This window comes from Cimex lectularius, unplaced genomic scaffold (assembly GCF_000648675.2).
Source record: "Cimex lectularius strain Harlan isolate CLEC.00 unplaced genomic scaffold, Clec_2.1 scaffold210, whole genome shotgun sequence".
In the NCBI taxonomy this organism is placed as follows: Eukaryota; Metazoa; Arthropoda; class Insecta; order Hemiptera; family Cimicidae; genus Cimex; species Cimex lectularius.
In genome coordinates, this window is record NW_019392884.1 from 48,787 (window position 1) to 70,436 (window position 21,650).

General features: G+C 34.8%; 1 protein-coding gene across 2 annotated transcripts in view; it reads left to right on the plus strand.

The window, feature by feature from the left end:
- The first annotated feature begins 954 nt into the window (after positions 1–954).
- Positions 955–21,650, plus strand: part of LOC112127701 — a 46,918-nt gene continuing 26,222 nt past the window's right edge. For both annotated transcript variants that reach the window (XR_002910691.1, XM_024229036.1), the window contains exon 1: positions 955–1,810. Coding sequence is in view for 1 of the 2 variants with exons in the window: in XM_024229036.1 (XP_024084804.1) it covers positions 1,605–1,810 (206 nt within the window). In the remaining variant the exon portion in view is untranslated. The remainder of the gene's footprint in view (positions 1,811–21,650) is intronic.

The window sequence follows — 21,650 nt, forward strand, 5'->3', positions numbered from 1 at the left end:
TTTTAGTATCCAGAATATATTTTTCAAAGTTGAAAACTTACTATGGTGATTCTAAACTACTATTTCCAAACCTAGAGGCCAGCAAATTTCAGAAAACGTACTTCATTTTATATCCTGTTTAGTAGTGTTATTTCTTTTTTAATTAATTTTTTCAAAGGTGAAGAAATTGATGGAGGATAGGAAAACCCGTGGCTGACGGATTGGTAAGTTGGAAAAATTAAAAAAAAAAAAACAAGGAAATTTTGGAAGAATTTATTAAAAGTTTTTTAAATTTGGGTTCAAAACCGAAATTGTGCAAGTTTACTTATTTAGCAACACGACTCCAATTTTGATTAAATGATGGTAAGGTGGAAAATTAAAAAAAAAGATAATTTTGAATGATAATATAATAATATTAAACGTTTAATCAAAATTAACAAACCTTTAATAAATTCATTCAAAATTACCTTCAGTTTTTTAAAACTTTTTTGCTCCTTTTAGAATGTAGAATCTACTGGCAAAGTTTGTAACACGAATAGCCGAACACCCGTATATTATTATATTTATAACAGGATAGACTTGTACTACCGTAAATACATGCAAAAAAGACTTAAACACACTTTTGTTGGCTATCATTATAATATTTTACTTTTAATATTATGACGAATAAGTTATCCATTGTTATCTGAGAATTATTGTGTTACTTTTTTTTTATTGGCCTTATCATCTTGCATATTAGCCATAGTACGAATTCTTGTGTGTTCAAATTGGGGGTTATCGGGAAAAAAGGGCCAGAGGCGACGGTGGGAATCGAACCCACGACCGCGGCGTGAGAGTCTCTCATGCTAACCACTCGGCTACCGCGGTCCCCTTATTTATTAATTATAAACGTTGAATTACTTGTAGGGCTGATGACTCTGATGAAGACCTCAATAAAGGTTGAAAGCTTGGCATAAGTTACAAAACTTGCTCGTTTTGATGACCGCATCCCGATCTCGAACATGCTAGTCATTATTTACTGTGCTCCGAACCAGGCCTCCAGCTAACAAATGCAGGTTTTCACTTAGATGAAAGCTAGCGATTCTGTACAGGTTTTGTTATATTTATTTCAATTTAGTGTTTAATTTGTATGTAATATATAATTTCTATTCTATTCTATTGTATTAGTTTTAAGTCAAAATTAAGCGTCACTTAGTTCCAACTACGACCATCTGGGAAATATAGTTAGTTGTTATACTGTTTTTTTGAATGTTTTTCAGTTATATGCTGTTACTTGGTAGTTGCAATTTTTATGTTGTTGAGTAACGTATCTCTCTGGCATTTGGATATTATTTTGAGTATTTGGCTGCGGTTTTTTGGTATGTTTGAAGTGTTTGAATTGAGTGTGATCTCGTTTTGTCGGAGGGCGATAGCTAGCGGCTCGGTTCCTCGGATCGCCAACTCTCCCAGAATCAATAGCTTCCTCGTTATTATCTACGCCGTAAATCTCCGTCGGACTCTTTCATTAAAAGCTGTCAAAGTCGAAACAGAGGGCGAGGGAGAGCGAGTAGTGACGTCACGCCGGTTACAAGATCAGTGGGACGGCCTGTAGACGTTGTCAATACCGGGGTCCATGGATTCCTCGGATGGGCGGCGGACGCATGCGCCACGTCTACGCTTCTCCCTCCGGCTACAACTGTATTCCGTGCTGTAGAGGAGGAGCCGCCGAGCCGGTCCGGCCTCGCCGCGCCGCACTCACCGCACGCCACTCGCCACTCGCCGCGCGCCTCCTCCGCTCCAGACACTCGCGTACGACGCTCACCGCCCGCCCTCCGACAAACCAACGCACAAGGTCTGTATGCATGTGCTTTTTCCCCGGACGTCTTGCTATAATTGTACACCCGAAATTTCCCATCACTTTTTTTTTCACCCCGAGATTTAAACATATCAAACAACAAAAATAAGCCCTCTATTTATTTATTTTATCTTTCTACATAAAAACATTCTATTTATTGAACTTCTTCCTAAATATAATCCTCGTCTTGAATGTTTTCACACGATTGTATGAAGGGAGACAGCGACCTCGAGTGGATTCGGTTTAATTGTGGATTTGGTCGTCTCACCATGACGTGATTCGCCATTAAAAAGTTTAGGCAACGTTATTACATGGGCATTTCACATTTTTTCGGAATTTTTTTTATTCCAAACTCATGTACTTATAAATCATTACAATAAATTGCACTTCGAAATGTATTTGCATTACTATTTAGTTATCGAATCAGTCCATTATTAAAATCGATTTTTGCCTGTAAAAGTTTTTATGAAGGATCAATTTCCTCCTTTATTTAAAAATATGTAATAAAAAATGTAAATATACGTAGGTATTCAATTATGGTTTAATCTAAAAAGTCTGAACTTTTATTTTTTTCTGCAACCAATAAGTTATTGAATATCTGGTTCCTCAGACTTAAAATTTACCACTCGTAAACTCGAACTTTGAAGTTTTATGACGGATTAACTTTCACTTTTATTTAAAAATATCTATAAAAAAATATACATATGTATTCAATTTGGTTTAATTTAAAAAGTCTGAACTTTCAGGTTTTTCTGTGAACAGGAATTTATTGAATATCAGGTCCCTCAGACTTAAAAATTTACCACTTGTAAACTCGAACTTTGAAGTTTTATGACGGATTAACTTTCACTTTTATTTAAAAATATCTATAAAAAATATACATATGTATTCAATTTGGTTTAATTTAAAAAGTCTGAACTTTCAGTTTTTTATGTGAACAGGAATTTATTGAATATCAGGTCCCTCATACTTAAAATTTACCACTTGTAAACTCGAACTTTGAATTATTATGAAGGATTAACTTTCACCTTTATTTAAAAAATATCTATAAAAAATATAAATATACGTAGGTATTCAATTGTGGATTCATCTTGAATTGTGTAATTTTGATAAACTTGTACTTTCAATTATTTGCATTACTAATTTCAACTGTCAAACACCTGGTCCAAATAACTAAAATCGATTTTGATCTGTAAAGTGCTAATTGTAATACTTATTAATTTTGAAATGTATACAATACTGCTGAATATGATTTAATTGAAGAAAATGTAACGTCAGAGTTGTTACAAATTAAATACCTGAGGAATACTTTTACGAATAATGTGAAGTCGTTCAATGGAGTCTTGAGATTAAGCATATGCCAGGGATTTGAGGCTGGATGCTTTCGATCGACCTTCTCTCAAAGTTTCGTCTTTTGCTTGATTTCTTAAACGCCATTCAGACTGTTTTAGCTGAACAAAATGCCCTTTTGTTTTTATGTTAACGGTTATGTTTTGTAAATCTCATTGTTTAAAATAGTTATTAAACTAATTTGGATCAGAAAGGAGGACGTCGTCGAGGGTAGGTTCATATCTGTACAAACAGTGCTATCTTATCCGCCTCGATAAGAGTTCCACTCGCCTCCAACGACGCGTCGCCTCCTCGTATTTCCAGCATAATTGAATATCCTCCTTTACCATAATTAACCAGACAATGGCGAATTTGAGTAGTTTGGATGCTTTCAAGGAGTCTGATAAAATAACTATAATTGGTATTTCTACAATTGGTCTACACACAAATCATTTCGAGAATCCGACGGTTCAGTTTTTACCAGTGGGTGCCTTTATAATTTGGTAATAATTGAAACGTACAGTCAGCCAAAAGTGGACATATGTTAGGAAAAACCTAGTAAAAGCAGACTTATTATTGACTGTTATCCTTTTAGTGGAATAATTTTTCGGATAGAATTGTATACAAAACTGCTTTTAATCCCAAAGATTCGATATAAAGTGATTTGTATACAATCAATGCAAGCCGGAAAACAAGGCCAAACGCGTTTACTGATAAATTATGTGCCACGATTGTGGACTTTCGTATTCGGTGTGGATCCTTTCTAAAATTGTATATGTGTAAATTGTTGTACGAGAATATAATTGAAAAAGTTCTGTGTATATAAGGAAAGAGTGCAGTGTAATTTTTAACTCCGCTAACTTGTTTGGAGTTTGGCCCTTATTCGCCCGTGGGCCTTTCAAGTAAAGTTCCCGATAGTACTTTTTTTTCTAACATATATATATATCCTCTTGACACATGAAGTGGGCGTAAGTAGGTTTCTCAAGCTTGTCAAATCCTCATGGAAGGCTTATCGGTAATAAATCATAGCCAAGGGATAGCCTGTAAATTGGTTAAAATTCTTGGATCTGGAAAAATCAGATTTTGCAATTTCGCCCCTTTTTTGAAATTTTAAATCGTTCCTGGGTATACTTTTTTTGTTTGGGGGTTGTTCAGGGCGGTTTTCGAGAGCCGGCCACCCTCTTTGTCCAGTCACCGTACTCCCGGGTTTCCTTTTCCCATTATTCTTAGCAAGGGCCCGTAATGATATTTGTTTTCTACCAATTGCCCACGTGGCCCATGGCAAACACTCCCATCCCTTTCATACTACTACTATTTGACCTGGCCGGTCGTCTGTGAAATCCCGGCTCCCTTTTTTAAGGCCACGTTTTTCATTCAATGCGCCCAGACACTTCCGATCCGAGCGATAAAAAAAAGTTCTCTCAGCTCTTGAGCGTCAGCACTTTTATAATTGTATGACTTTACCGGTAATGGTGTTTATTTTTTACAGTAGAGAGCTTAGATCCTGAAAATAGTGTGTGGCATACAAAGTTTTTCTTTATGATTGAACATGATTTTATATTTAACATGTTGAACGTTGAATCAATTAATCGTAAAAGGGGGTAGAAAGGGCGAAAGGTCAGGGAGGACACAATCCTGTCTGATTAACAAAAGACCTTTAGGGATCTACATTTGAAAATATCCAAAAAGAATTTTCATTCAAGAACTTATTTAAAACGACAAAAAAGTTAGTATGAGCATACTAAGATTTCAGCCATTTTCACACTTATTGTACTGATTTATTATGATCTCTAAATTGGTAAAAAGATTTTAATTTTTCCTTTTTGGACGTCATAAACCGTTTTAGAATACATTTTTTTATTAAATAGGACAATAATTACATTAACATTAAATGTTACTTATTAAGCAAATTCCTGATTATCATAAGCAATTATAGGGACGTTGTCAGCAAGTTTTGCCAACCGGGTCCGTCCAGTCTCGTCCCGTCCTAACCTTTTCTATCAGCTTCAGCCTTGGATGTGGTATACAGATGATGGCGACAAGCCAAATGTGTTTGACCTACAGCAACAAGGTGGACTTTGTCGTTCGATAACCATCAGACATCTAACAGTAATGTACTTTGTGTCTTTCCGTTTGACTTTTATTTGAAAAAAGAAAGATTTTTGAGAAGTTTCTCTTCTGTAGAACCGACATTGGATTAATTCTTAAACATCAGTTCAATCTTTGTTTATTGAACTTTTTTATTTAACAATTAAGGTTTTTAGTTGAGATAAAAAAGTCAATGGCACGAGCGGGATTCGAACCCACGATCTTCGGCTAGATACGCCGCTGCTCTACCACTTGAGCTATCGTGACCTCGATCCACTCAGACCCCAACTCCCCATCTCAACCCCACCTTTCGAATTTTCCCTTCTTTTTGCATCTATTCGCTTCTAGGCGAATGAAATGGCCACGGAGAGTTTTAGTGAAGGTATACTTCATTTTAAACTTATTAAATTTACTAATTTCGTGGTCCGCTTGACCAATTAATATCTTACAATTAATTAAGGTTTTTAGTTGAGATAAAAATTTGTCGCCGAGAATCAAATAGATTCACGACATTTGAAAAATGGCAAAAAGGAGGGAAAATTCAAAAGGTGGGGTTGAGATGGGAAGTTAATGTCCGAGTGGATCGAGGTCACGATAGCTCAAGTGGTAGAGCAGCGGCGTATCTAGCCGAAGATCGTGGGTTCGAATCCCGCTCGTGCCATTGACTTTTTTATCTTAACTAAAAACCTTAATTAATTGTAAGATATTAATTGGTCAAGCGGACCACGAAATTAGTGAATTTTTTATTTAATTTTTTTTATATATTTATTTCTGACTTATGAACAGTTTGAATTAATTATTAGAGTTTATTTTTATAATAGTGTTTTGAGTGTGAAAAACCATACAGTTGTGAAATGTTCCGTTTGTGACTCATGTAACATATTTCGTATGTTTTTCTGTTTGTTGTTTGTTTCGTGTAAAAATTTCAATATTTCTTTGAAATACCTTTATTGTTAAATAAACACAATGTGTAACTATTTTTGTGGTTTTGCACAAGAAGGGCTTCTACCGCGTTGTCATACCGGAACTTTTCAGGAGGGAAATATTCGTCAGAATATTTTCCCAAAGGGCTTCTGTGAGCAATGTGAAAAATTCCCCGTCCGCATACTTCTTTCTAAAAATACATTTACCTATCTGCATGAAGGATCGTGGTAAACAATGCCGTTCCCCGTGGCTCCCTGTCCGTTATAAATAGCCATCGTTGAAATCTGCGGCCAAACATTTTCCGAGCCTTTGCCATTGACTCCGAATCCGAAGATCTAACTTACCCACTTCGTCAAATGCCGGAACAAAGGCCGAATTTTGAATCGGCCCGCCCCCATACATTATTATCTTCTCGTCAATAATCCCCAAAGATAAATGGATCAGATAAATCGCTTAAAGATAGTCGCGGCGAAGGCCGATATTACGAGAAAGTTTTCCTTTTAAGATTATCCGACTTGGCAAATTGAAGAATGATTTAGACTTCTCCTATTAGGAATTCACTGGACTGATCCGTTGGGATGGTTATTTTGAAAGCCTCCTTTCAAATCCAATATATTCTCTTACACAACTCAATTAGTAAAGGAAATTTCAATTTAATAAACTCATTTAAAACTAATAAAATGTACAACATCTTGGAATAAGAGAAAAGTAAAGAATACACTTTACTTCAAATCATTGTTCAAATCACACAAATCCTATGACACCAAAGTTTGGCATATATAGATAGCATTTTCCAATCAAATGAAATTATTTTCAAACAAATAAAACCTTTTCCCAAGCAAATGAAACATTTTTTCAAACAATTGACATCTTTTTTCAAGCATTTGAAACTTTTTCCAAGCAAATGAAACTTTCTTTCAAACAAATGAAACATTTTTTCTATCAATTGAAACCTGCCTTCAAACAGTTGAAACTTTTCCAAGCAAATGAAACCTTTTTCCAAGTAAATGAAACTTTCTTTCAAGCAAATTAAATCTTTTTTCAATCAATTGAAACCTGTTTTCAAGCAATTGAATCTTTTTTCAAGCAAATGAAACTTTTTTTTCAAACAATTGAAACCTGTTTTCATGCAATTGAATCTTTTTACCAAGCAAATGAAACTTTTTCAAACAATTGAAACCTTTTTTTCAAGCAAATGAAACCTTTTTCCAAGCAAATAAAACCTTTTTTCAAACAATTGAAACCAGTTTTCAAGCAATTGAGTCTTTTTCCCAAGCAAATGAAACCTTTTTTCAAACAATTAAAACATTTTCCCCATCGAACCTTTTTTTCCAAATAAATGAAACCTTTTTGTCAAACAATTGAAACTTTTTCCCAAACAATTGAAACTTTTTTCCAAGCAAATGAAACCTTTTTCCAAGTAAATGAAACTTTCTTTCAAGCAAATGAAATCTTTTTTCAATCAATTGAAACCTTTTTTCAATCAATCTTGAGCAATTGAATCTTTTTTCAGTCACATGAAACCTTTTTCCAAACAAATGAAACCTAAAGCCCGAGCCTGAGAATTATGTAGAGGAATAATAACATTGTAATACTAACAATTTTTTTATGATGGAAAATACCTTCTTTTTTTATTGATTTTTACATCTGTAAAACATTTATAACGTTATAATAATAACAAAATATAACGTCATAATAATGTTATAAGAATAAAATTGACATGAAAAACATGTGAGAAGAAATCATTGTGTCAGAATTTATCCTTCACTTAGGACGGTACGTCGCCACCGGCGTCTCAGTCTGGGATGGCAGTGGAACTGAGCTGACGGACCAAGGCATTGATGAGATGGTTGGAAAAGGATTGATGAAATTTTTTGTAATTGCTTTTCGCTACTCCCTGAGCAAAGAGAATATTACGGTCTCGGTGTAGGTTGGGGTTTGGCACATAATAAGGAGTGTTAACAATTTTTCTTAGGACTTTCGATTGGAATCTTTGGATGAGTTGGCAGTTGGAATGCTTGGTTGACATCCAGGGTTCGATAAGTCCACATAGGTTTTAGAACCTTGGTATGTATTTAATGTTTGGTAATTCAGTAGAACTCATGACCGTCTGTCGAGTAGTGGTGGTAACAGTTTGTATAGTCTAAAAATACCAAATTTAATAACAGGATATACTGGGTATTGGCTATTCGTACGACAAATTTCGTCAGGTGCTTCTACAGCTAGTGGTTCTAGCTCTTGAACTATTCATTTTTGGAAAGTTAAAAAAAAATTGAAAATAACCTTAAATTTTCTTTGAGAAGTCACCCAACTAGAACTTTAAATTTAATTGTTGTCCAAAAACAAACACTAAATCTTTTAATGCTAAGTTTAAAATTTGTAAAAAAACTAAATTCGCAACATCATTTGAACAATTTAGAGTAAATTTTGACAAGTTTAATCAAAACTTTTTCGTTTAATAAGCTGTCTAGCGGTATACCTTTTCCTTTAATTACATTGAACTAAAATGTAGACATTTCATGCAAATACAAAAAGTGTAAATACTGCAATTTATCTACTAAATAACGAGGATAGGCGGACTATGTAAGAAATATTGAGACTCCTGAGCAATATTTTGCCTTGAAGCTAATTCCTATTGTTTAAAAATAGCGTTGGTTTGAATATAGATCTGATTCGTTATGATTGGAAGAACATGCGAGCTTTAGAATAGATATAGACAATGTTTTAAGACATGTAAAGCCCCGAATATTTTAATGAAATAATCGAAAATAAAAACAGTTGAGTCAAATTTCAAAAGTCCATTGTCTTTTGTAGAACTTGCATTTGATGGTGGCAAAAGAGAATATTGGCAGGACTTTTTCATTACTGAATAATATTTTACGAAACGTTTATCAAATTTTAGAAATATTTTCAAAACACCACTTAGAGCATGGTGATAATAATCAAATTTTGACATTTCGTAAGTAAATCTAGCACTATAAATACACAAGTTCAACAAAACAGACTGGCTAACATGGATAAAGTCTGAATGAAGGAAGTTTAGCATATCTACTGATGAGCGGATCATTATGGAAATTTTACCGAACTTAAAAGTCCCAATTCTTAAAACTTAAAATGCACTAACTTAACGGTAATCAAATTGAAACAATTGCTCTTAATTTTTTAAATATTAATTACAACGATATAAATACATTAATTTGACATATAGCTCATTTGTAAAATAATTTAAATAGATACAACAGCTTTAGTCCTAAAACAAACTTTGTTGCCTTGAGTTAAGATATTTTTCCTCGACCTTCTTATAACCCTGGTCAATAGATAATTTTTTCTTAGTACGTCGCAATCTCATAAATTACAATGAAATGCTTTTTCAACTCTCGTCCGTATTTATTTCATTCAATTTTTAAAATATTAATCACAATGATATAAGGGGACCGCGGTAGCCGAGTGGTTAGCATTAAGAGACTCTCACGCCGCAGTCGTGGGTTCGATTCCCACCGTCGCCTCTGGCCCTTTTTTCACAATAACCCCCCCAAATTTTAACACACATATATGAATTGTCACATGGCTAATATGCATAGTTCATAACGCCAAATTAAAAAAAAAAAAAAAAAAAAAAATTTCAACAACAAATTTGGTTTTGTGGTAGAACTAGAGTTAGTTGAAATTGAAGGTCTGGAACTCAATAACGAAAATTGGCATACCAGAAGAGAACTAGTTACGAAGTCCTACAGTCTCTTGTTTCATGGATGGTGAAAGTTCATCAAGTTTAATCCATTGGAGACAGACCTCGAAAAAAAATTTCACAGTTCAGATTTATTGATTGCAAACCCTTCATTATTGCAAGTATTCTCGTTTTCTTGGCCATTTTATGCGAATGTTTTTTCTTCAGTGTTTATTTGCTTAATTTGCCAAAGGATGTAACATAAATTGCAGGCCTGATGGTTACTATTGAACTCTTTAAGCTATCCCAGTATGTCCGGTTCTCCCAAGGATTAACGCGTCATAAGATAATGCGACGACGACTTGTTTACAATATTTCGTGTCAACTTCACAAGGGTTTATTAAGAGAAATCTTTATCCCTCTCTACTCCGGCCAAAACAACATTGATCAATGGTAAATGGCTGAAAACGGCACTCAGCTAATTCCCACACATTTCTTATTATGAATCGATTTTTCCCTTACTAACTCGAGTTTCTTTGACAGAAAGGACAAGTAAATAATCAATCAACACCCTTGCAAAGAGGAAGCTACAAAATGAATTTATGAGAAGAGAAGAAAGGAATCCACTTTTTTATTAACATATCCGGCACTGGCTTTAGTCTTCACCCATGTTCGTAATTAAGGTTTGACCTCGGTTGGATATTAGAGTGGTATGCAATTTACTACAATTTACCGATACAACTAGATTAGATGCCTTTCAGTTGACGACTTTTATTCCGTCTTCGGTATTATACCGGCCCGTTCGTTAAGAAGACAGTAAACAACTAATTAAATGTTAACTGATGGGACATAATAAGAACCAATTACACTTTGTGTCAGTTTCATTACGGATTTTTCTTTCCTGGACCGATATTTGTCTTTATTTATTGAGGATCTGGTCTTAGATGGTATTATGAACGAGAAAAGCCCCCAAACAAATAGGATGGCAAAGTTCAAAGAAGTTAAAAGCTTATGTGACAGATGGAAAAGGAATTTTATAGCGGTTTAAAAGTAATTTTATGGCCGTTTATGATCTGTGCAAATCCGGTAGTAACTGCATCCCAATTCCATCCGTTCTATAGTGTTTTCATCTGACCGACGTTTTTATAGGAAGAGGTGAAATCTGGCCTGCTAGATGGAAATATTGATTATTTCGTACGTCCAGGGTGGCATTTGTCCTCTGGTCAGATTCCAACAATCATTTTCACCATTTTATATAATCAGCTTCACTTTATATCAGTAGTTGAATATGGTTCACTCAATTTACTAGCCCTTGTTTCAATGCTTAAATTTTAACTATAATCCATTTACGTTTTAGTGGTCAATTGGTTATAGATTATCTTTTAATATTATTATAGTAAAATCTTTCAATTAATTATTCTTTATATGTAAGGTCTTGGTTGAGATAAAACGATGGCAAAAATAGGGAAAATTCGAACGGTTGTAGGTTGAGATGGAGACTTGGTGTCGAGAGGATCGAATTCAAATAGTAGAACAGCGGCGTATTTAGCCGAAGGTCGTGGGTTCGAATCCCGCTCGTGACACTTTTTTTTATCTCAACCAAGACCTTACATAAAAAGAATAATTAATTGAAAGATTTTACTATAATAATATTAAAAGATAATCTATTTATTAATTATTTGTTAAAACTGGCAGATTATGTATAATAAGTAACTACTAATTTTAAATTATACGTGTTACGAAAGTGCCAAATGCTGCTAGTGGTTTGATCAAAATTGATCATTCGTTCAGCACATGTTAGCTTTTGCCTTTATCTTATATCCATTAACCATTTTCACCATCTCCTATAGAAAACTAACCAGGCTATAATTCGTTTCACGTTATATCAGTGGTAGCCTTGATTTACTAACCAACTTGACGATAATTAGACTCAATTTGAATTTTAACAATAATATAAATATCATTTCACTATATGGTATTTTAAAACGTATACTATTGCAATGAAAATTCTGCATTTGGTTTGGAATTGCATCGCCTAGTCCGCCAAGTCTCGCTTTTTTTCTATTCAGTCTATTCAAATTACAGTATTTTTTCAGCAGATACAGTTTGAATTGGACATCCTTCCAGCATCATCAGGAGGTCTCCCTTATTGGTCAACACTTTGTCTTCTGCACCATATTGCCAGAAGAATTTAATTATATCTGCCACAAGTAGTGAGAATAGGAGTGGGCTTAACTTTTTACCCTGCAAAACTCCTTTAGTGACATCAATCAGATCTGATAGGCTACCTTCTGATTCTGTACTAATTCTGGCGGATTCATACAGTTTTTTAAAATATTTTGATAAATTATCCCTTATTCCCAATGTTCAGAAAATTACTTTTTTACTACAGCTGTAGGCGTTAAAGGCTCAGAATTTAATTATATCTGCAACAACTAGTGAGAGTAGGAGTGGGCTTAACGTTTTACCCTGCAAAACTCCTTCAGTGACATCAATCAGATCTGATAGGCTACCTTCTGATTCTGTGCTAATTCTGGCGGATTTATACGCTTTTTCAGATATATCGATCAATTTATTACTTATTCTCGATGTTCTGAAAATTTCTTTTTACTACACTTTTAGGCGTTTAAAGGCTAAAAATGATTTAAACTCAACAGGTGAACGATGAGAAGTTGTTAATAACCCAATATGAGTATTTCTATATCAAATTTTGAATTTTATGGTAAATGTTGCATTTTTCGATGTAAAAAAACACAGATTCGGTTATGATTAATATTGATAATAGGGATAGGGATGAAACCTGATTTACTAACCTTCTTCGAAATAATTAAACTCAAATTGAATTTTCAATACAATAATACAAATAAAAGGTAAACTATTTATGAGTAATTCCGTAAAACCGGCAGACTGTTTATAACATGTCACTAATTGGTATTTTAAAACGTGTTCATCTATCGAAACGATGGGGAAATTCTGCATTTTCATTGAAATTACACCGTACAATCCGCCAAGTCTTGGTTGGTAGTAGAAGCTTTTGTTTCTATTCAGACTCCATTAACCAACTGAACCATTTTCAATAGTAATTCTATGATGTAACTAGTATCACTTTACATCAATGTAGCCCTCCAGTTATAGTAATTTTCATTGTCGTATGCGCTAATAAACCGACTGCGTTAAAGTCCTTAGTACTAGTAAATGTAAGATTAACTGTGTATTAATATTAATATTATTTGTCATATATTTCTCCATACAGTGGAATTATAATACTTTAGTTACTAAATACAGATCAAATATATGCAATATATTATAAAGATACATCAGTATTTACAGGTTGGAATATTCTATTCCGGAGGTTGTCATGTAGACATGTATTAGTCAGGGTGTGTAATGTACTGTGCCCTTTAAGAGCTGTGTATCCCCCGTGAGTCGTATTTCATCAAGGAATTTCTTTCACGCCCGGTTTTAGTGGTCGAATTTATTCTACAGTCTCAGTATGTCCCAAAGCATTACCTACTGCGGGCAAGTGTAGCACCATAGTTTGTTAGTAGGTGTGTTGTGTCTCCTCTACCTCTTTGCTGGATCTGCATGTGCCGTCTTGGGTTATACCAATCTTCTTTAAATGTCCGTTTAGTTTGTAGTGCCCTGTTAATCCTGTTAGAATTTGCAGTATTTTCCTGCTTTCTTTGATACATTCTGTAACTCCTTTCCTTCCGAAATTTGTTGGGAGTTTCTTGGATTGTTAGTGTCCAATGAGTGTGTTCAATTGTTCCCTCATTTTCTTTTTATCCTTCTGTCTGAGGTACATTGATAGTGTGATTTCCTATGTCAGAGAAGGGTTCCATCAGCGGTATAGCAGTCCTTTTTCTTGCAAGTGTGTCCGCTTCTCGTTGCCTTCTGCTCCCACATGTCCTGGGACCCAGTAGGGGCTGACTTTACCTAATATGTTTAATTTGATTTTGCAGTTCAACACCATATTTGAACTAATGATATTTAAGCTTAGTGCTTTGATGGCTGCTTGACTAGATTACATGACTGCTATGTTCTTGATTTTGTACCCTTTATTCAAGATGAATAGAGTACATCTCTCGATTGCATGGACCGCAGCTTGGAAGATCCTGGTGTATTTTTTATGCCACAAAAGGGTTCGGGTCATATCAACGATATAACCCTTTTCCTTTGCTGATATTGTTCTGCATACCTAATAAGTACGTGCTAATTTCGTTTGTAGTTCAACACCACATTTGAAATAATGATGTTTGAGGTTAGAGGTTGACATGACAATCATGTCAATTAATTTCCTTGTTTTCTGTCCTTCTCTCGTTCGTTTGACTACTACAATTGAAGATGTCCGTAAAACGTAAACATTGAAAAATCCTTTATCCTTGTTTCGGATAAAGGATTAAGGGTATTTACCTCTAATTGATATTCCAAATTTAAAACATAGCATAAACAAATTTTGGTAAAAACAATGATTTTAATTAAGGACAGAATTTTCATTTATCGATAAAATGATAAAAAATCAATTGGGCGCAATTTTTTGCCTGTCAGTGTATGTACAGAGAGATTGAGGGAGATTGAAATGTAAAAAACGTTCTTGCTATAGTATATCGTATATTTGGTTCTCAGCTAATAATTTTGACCTTATCTCCAGGATTTCATTTGTAATGTTGTGTATGATTGGTGGGACCATTTGATGACTCATGCTTTTTGCAATTAGCTTTTTTTTTCTCGAACCGGATCGTCGTCAGAGCTAGTATAAATCTCATAAACGTTAGACGAAGAAGAATTCCATTATGCATGTGTTTAACATATGTCTGGCCATAACACCAACAGGGGAGTCGTCTTGTCTCTCGCTCTCGCTCTCTCTCTCTCTCTCTCTCTCTCTCTCTCTCTCTCTCTCTCTCTCTCTCTCTCTCTCTCTCTCTCTCTCTCTCTTTTCTTTTATTTCAGAAATATTTAGCTTTTAGCCTTTTAAAAAAGGAAGACTTTCTTCGGAGGTCAGTCCTATTCCATGGAATTAATAATTCAATTATGAGTTGTGAGCTGGGGCGCAAAGATTTATTCCCGGGTAAAATCCGGGAGGGTCCTTCCCGAATTACGTTCACGTGTATCGCATAAATTTAACAGGCAGACGTATTATTGCAAACCGACATTTATCACGCTCTCCTGTAGAAACTGTCCGAAAGGAAGACATAAAAAGGGTCACCCTCAGAGATCGTAGGAATTTTCCTAATGGTGGCAGAAAGGGCGGCCCTGCAAGGTAGTGGGGAAGGGCTTTGCGCCCTCCTATGCCCTGCATTTATTCAACGGGCCAGATGTCGCAACCATCCAATACTTTAATTTAGAAACTAGTTGAGTGGGGAGATCTCATGAGAAATGGTTCGGATAATGCCACACTTCTAGATTTACTACCCCATTATTCATGTAAATATGTAATGTAAATCTATTTTTTTAACCACTTCTTTAGTAATCAATTTAAAACTACGTAAAGCCTTAAAGTAAAGCTGGGAAACTTGGATATGTAAGGGTTTCAGCATTAGATATAAAACAGAAAGAGTTATATATATGTTTATTGGTTAGCGATAAATCTGAACATATATAGCATTGTATTTAGTGGTCTGTTGACCAAATTACTACTTTCCATTATATTCTTTTTATGTAAGGTTTTGTTTGAAATGAAAAAGTTAGTGTCACGAGCGGGATTCGAACCCACGAAAAATAGCAAAAAGGAGGAAAATTCTAAAGCTTGAGATGGGGAGTTGGTGTCTGAGTGGATCGAAGTCACGATAGCTCAAGTGGTAGAGCAGCGGCGTGTTCAGCCGAAGGTCGTGGGTTACAAACCTTACATAAAAAGATTAATCTGTATAGTATTGCGTTGGTTTAGTTCTTGGCTGGTGTATAGAAACTATTGACCACTACAATATAATCAATCAATTAATTACCTTGACATACCTTTGTCACATTTCAATTTATTTCATAGTGACTATGTTGCGATTCAGATTTCATGATTAGGCCTACAGTGAAAATAAAAAAGGATCTCCACGATTAGGTAGAGACGGGGGTCTAGAGGTGAACGAGTCCATTCCGGGTAGATGAGAGACGGAAAGAGGTGTGTGATCCTGAAAAGAATTTAAAAATATTGGAATCCCGAAAAAAGAGTGCTTCGATCCACAACGGATTGGCTGTAAATAGTCAGTACCCATCCACCCTTGTTTCAAATTGTCTGGCAAACCAAATAAAGCACAAACAAACTCAAGCTGCGATATTACAAGATTTATGACGAAATGGCTTAAAATCTTTGGCGTATTCTTTACACATTAGTTATTTGTATCTGCAGATTTAAGACTCAAGTAGCTTTATGACAGAACTGTTACGAGTGATTTTATCTGCTGAAGTGTCATGCGGTTATAATCAAATTATTGACAAAAATAAATGAAAAGTGATTTAAAGTATAAGGAAAACAGAAGAGAAGTTTTATTTGGTGAATGTATATTTGGATATGCCATTAGCCACTGGGCGGACTTCAAACATTACAAAAGATATTTACGATATGGGATTTATATAGGCCCAAATCCGCAAATGCACGAACATACAAACATGTGCCGAGTTGAGGTTATTCGCCTCTCAGGCCAGCAGCAAGTACAGCATTTGTTATTTTCAGTCTTATCCGTTCAGCTATCGATGTTGGCTCGGGGGGGGGGGTCAAATCAGCACCCAACGCATGCAGTTCCAAACTCATCCATACTAACATTCATTGATTTACATGCCATTCGTTCTCTGAGGGTACTCGCTATTCCTCCTTCACCCTTTATTCGTATTATACAACTAGCCTAACTGAGGGTCGATTGGTACTCGATATTCCACCATCGACCCCTCACAACACACATTCACGCTAATAAATACATTCAATTTCAATACAAACTACGTATGCACAACTATTATTACTATATTCAATAGAACAACCCCGTTTCCTCCAAGACTCAGAGCACCAAATTACTAGCAGCCGTGCTTAAACACAATTTTCAAATAGGTGGCATTCCTGCGCGCTCTCTATATGAAGCCAAGGTATGACATTCTTGAGGCATCCAACTGAGGCACATCTAGTAACCTTTCTTTTTGGTTCTCTTGGTTTAAAAAGCAAAAGCTATTTAAACATCTAAAATATGTGGATTATCAAGTGACCTATCTTTATAACCCGCCGTTGCACAGGGGGATAATAATAAGTGTTATTTAACACATTATTTTGAAAACACATGTTGCTATTGCTCGAGAGGGATATATATATACATCATTGGGAGCAGTATATACTCATCTGAATTGGAAAGGCACTTCCGTTGATATCATTGATGTATGTTGTTCCTCTCCTCTGAATTTTAGTAATTATTTCCACGAACAAAACGATGTCGTTTTGGTAGAATTTTAAACAAAGCAAAATACAGTTTTATAACGGAGTCAAAAAGTCAGAACATAAGATTAAACGTAATTCATAATACAGCAAAATCATCGCAATTAATACTGAACAATAAGAAACTTACAAAACATTAGAAAACCGAACTTACGGAACCAACCTTTCACTTTTTAAAATTCAGAATGTTAATAAATCCAATTGGCAAAACAGCAGCACTACGTATCACATATAATTTAATTCGGTAAAACAATCTTTAATAATGTTTTACACAATTTATAATTGTTTATGTATACATAACTGTAAACAAAATCTGTGTTTGTAATTTTTATTTTTGAATGCTAAATAACCGTTCACCTGAAACTCTTTTCTCAATTTTGATGGTCCGGTTAAGTGGATGGTCGTCGGTCAGGCCAATGCAGTTAATTCGTTTTCCTACCTACACCACTGCTGCCTTTAGTTAAGATACAATGGTCTTTACATCAGCGAAACCAATTCTGTAGTTTTTCCGACTACTCTGTAGTTTTGCAACTATAACCGATTCAGTAATTTTTAAGACTATAGAGTGTTAGAGTAGTTAGTACGTGTATTTACTGTTAGCGCCTACAAATCGGAATTTGAAAGATGCGGGAAACGTGTATCATACCGGGAGCCGAAGGCCAGACTTTACAGCTGATAGCTGAGAAAACACGTGTTAAAATGGACGCCACAAGTTCCTAAAATCTCTTTATACGTATACATAGAATTTTTACGTTCATATACCCTCAAAGATAAAAACCCCGTCACTCATACTTTGTTGTTTATTTCAAACTATGTGTATTTTTATAGTTGTATTAATTATGACGTAATTATTTTAATGCAAACTAAATTAAACAAGACCAGAAATTAATGAGTTTTAATTAAAATATATTTACTTATTATGACGAAAATTATTTAATGATAGATTACAATTTAATTAGCAATCTATAGTTTTTATGATTTTTATCTCCTTTATGATTATCTCCTAAGCATCGAGCCGCACACCTCTCGCCGGGCCTGCTCTCTCGCTTAAATTCTAACTTAAAAACTAAATGAAAAAGCAAGTGTTACGAGCGGGATACCCACGACCTTCGACTCAAAGCGCCACTACTCTAACCACTTGAGCTATTGGTTTTTTTCATCTTAACCAAGACCTTAGATTAAAATTAATTAAAATAATCAATACGTCAATTATGATTGCTAAATGCATGTATGGATTAAGAACTAAATCTTAAACTAAAAGATATTTTTTCCGCACACAGGCTCAGGCAAGCCACCGGGAAAATACACTATTACTTTTTTAATAAAAAAATATCACGAGTTGAATGCAGCCAAGTAGGGCAGTATACGTTTCTCCAAGAGCGTTTCGATCTTTCCTTCAAGTAGCTTCAAAAATAAATGTATACTCAACCGATATAATAATTAGATAATAATAATAATAAAGTGAAATTTAAATTCTTTTGATTTGCCCACAAATGAGAATGCACTTACAGTCACATAAGCAGAAGACGTAACAAGTCATCCCTCTTCTATACGAGCTTCACTTTTGTTACAAAAACCACATATAAAAAATTGAAAAATGAAGCAATCTTTGGAAAATAAAGTTTAACTCCTCAAGGTTACAACATATCACCTTTACCCTCCGCCGTAATGCTTTCCTAGCATATACAACATATACATGTACATCCTGTTCCTCAATCCGACAAAGTTAACTATTTAGGAATTACATTTGACATAAGACTAACTTGAAATCACACACACGATTGAAAAAACAGACACTCAACAAATTATTTAATACCTACTCAATTCACAATCAAAATCATTTCAACCAAAACTTTCGACATGCATATAACTAGTCAAACCTATTTGGATGTGATGCCAATCTTATGGACCGTCCAAATATTCCAATACTCAAAGATTATAAAGTTTTCAATCCAAAATTTTAAGGCTAATTGTTTCTACCCCTTTTTACAAAACAATAACACTCTTGAGAGGCTCTTGCGAGTCAAGAGCACGACCGATATATAGCCCTCAGAGAACTGAGCGGGCACCTGTTCGGGCTTTGACCCTTCCTAATAATCCCACATATTAGAAATCTGTGATGCCTTTTCTCTGTATAGAGAGCGTGTAGGCATGCCGCCGGATGTAAGAATTGTTCTCGGACACGGTAGCTAGTTTCAGATTCCCCTCGTTCCGCTTTTTAGGAGAATTAGGAATTTTTTATTGCATAAAGCCGTTAAAATATGTTTTTTATGAGTGGGTGTATTTATTAGAGTGAATGGGGAGGGGCTGATGGTGATATAACATCCCCATCGCCCCTCGAGCTGTGTACGTGACTTGGATCGATGGCGGAATATTTATAAAAGTATATATATCAACCCCAATTACATTAGTTTGTCGATGGAGGAATATTTAATAGTCCGTCTTCTAAATAGAAGGAATGTAAGGAAGTATATAGGTGTAAAAATATTTATTTGTGTGAATGCGTATTGAATGTGTATTGTTTTCGCATGCGCTCCGGGCTGAAATGACCGGGTTGTCGGATGCCCCTAACAAAATAAAATAAAATAAATAAATAAAAATAACACTTCTCAGAGATCTTCACATGCCAACAGTTTTTTTCATCCATCAGAATATATTATAGACGTTATCATAGTAAAATACAAAATCACACTAATACGATTCTATTCCCTACAATTACCACCTAAGCGACTAAAAAGAATATGGATAATAGATCTCTTAAATGAGTAATATAATTTTATTAATCCAGAGCGGCTGCCAATGAGTAGCTTGCTCTATAACTCCCGTAATGCCACAATCATAAATCGAAATCTAATCTGCTGGTTGTATATAATACATGTACAATTGATAAAAATAAAAGAAGAAAAAAATTAATTTACAACCTGTTTAACGAACAGGTTGAATGAAGTGGTTTTCGAAATTGACCATTTCGCCGTTGTTGGAGGTTTTTTCGCTAAATGGTTCTGAAAATAAATTGTTGATGTGTCCGACGAGCTTAATTATACCATGGCAATGTTGTGTTTTCTGATAGCTACCCAGAAAATGTATTGTTCGGTAAACAGTATTAATTAAAATTGACAATTGGTTAATAAAAACTTTTCGGAAAACTCGGAAAATATGAACGGGTTATTTGGTGTCCTAATACGATAAATTCACTAGAAAAGTACAATTTTTGTAATTTACCTGATGATAAAAAATTTTCATTAAAATAGATGATTGTTGTTTTTTATTGTCATTATACATTGGTTTTAATGATATTACCAATTTGTTTAAAGTTTCGGCGTCAAAGTTGCTGGATTTAGGGAAAGGATCGATAGTGACCGGGTGTGGCCAAGAGCAACAATTTGATCATGTGATACATGTCCCTAAGGACAGACCGTATAGCAGCTAATAAAAGGCTCTCATTCCGGTACATTTTCCGAGTGGCATTAAACAATATTTGCCCCGTGTTCCCGAAGTTTAGTCGTCCGGTTTTTACATGCGTCGTCCCACTTTTTTTTCCGGCATACACTGGGAGGATATTCGAACCAGAATTATCCGCTGCTGTTGTTTCGACCGAGTTCGGAGTGCGAATAGGTGTTGATAATATAAAGTTGGGAAGGTAACAAGTTAGGCCGTCGTCGGACGGTAAAGCCCTCCAAGCCGACCAACTTCGAAAAGGACCGCAAACAGAGTAATACTATTTTGGCGAATAACTTGAAGAGGAAACAACATGAAGTAGGGAAACGGCCCCACCCCCTAACCAAATACCGCACAACTCCCTTTCTATTATTCCTTAACACTCTTCTTCACAAGGGTTTTATTTAAATAAAACACTTTTGTTGTTCACTTCCACCCCAAAGCCCTTTTCCCAGCCCTCTAATTTGAATTTTATTTCACTACGTGCCATTTATGAGAATTGCAACTGTGTATACAAATGTAATACAATAAAAGTCCATTCCGCTGCATTATTTCTAACTTTCGGATTTAAACTTTTATGATAAGTGCATACCCATATTTCTAATATGAAAATTTGAAAAAGCTCATGTAAAGAATGATCAAACTGCTCCGTTTTATTTATTTAAACTTGTTTTGTACGTGTTATTACGTAGTTCAGTAAATAACGTGGAATTATTCTATCCTAGTGACTTCGAGATTAAAGGATTCGCCTTGAAGGAGGCTTCTTTGATTAGTGGACACAATAAAAAATGAATAATTGTTTAAAAACGCAGCTATTCAATAATAAAAGTTTAGTCAATAATAATTTATGTTATCTATATAAATTACAATTTAAAAAAAAGCTTAATTAATCTTAACTGGGATATCCAAATGTACCTGAAAAAGTAAAAAAAAAAAAAAAGAGGCATGTACTTATATGTATATTTTACCGAGGTATTTATAGGGTAGGT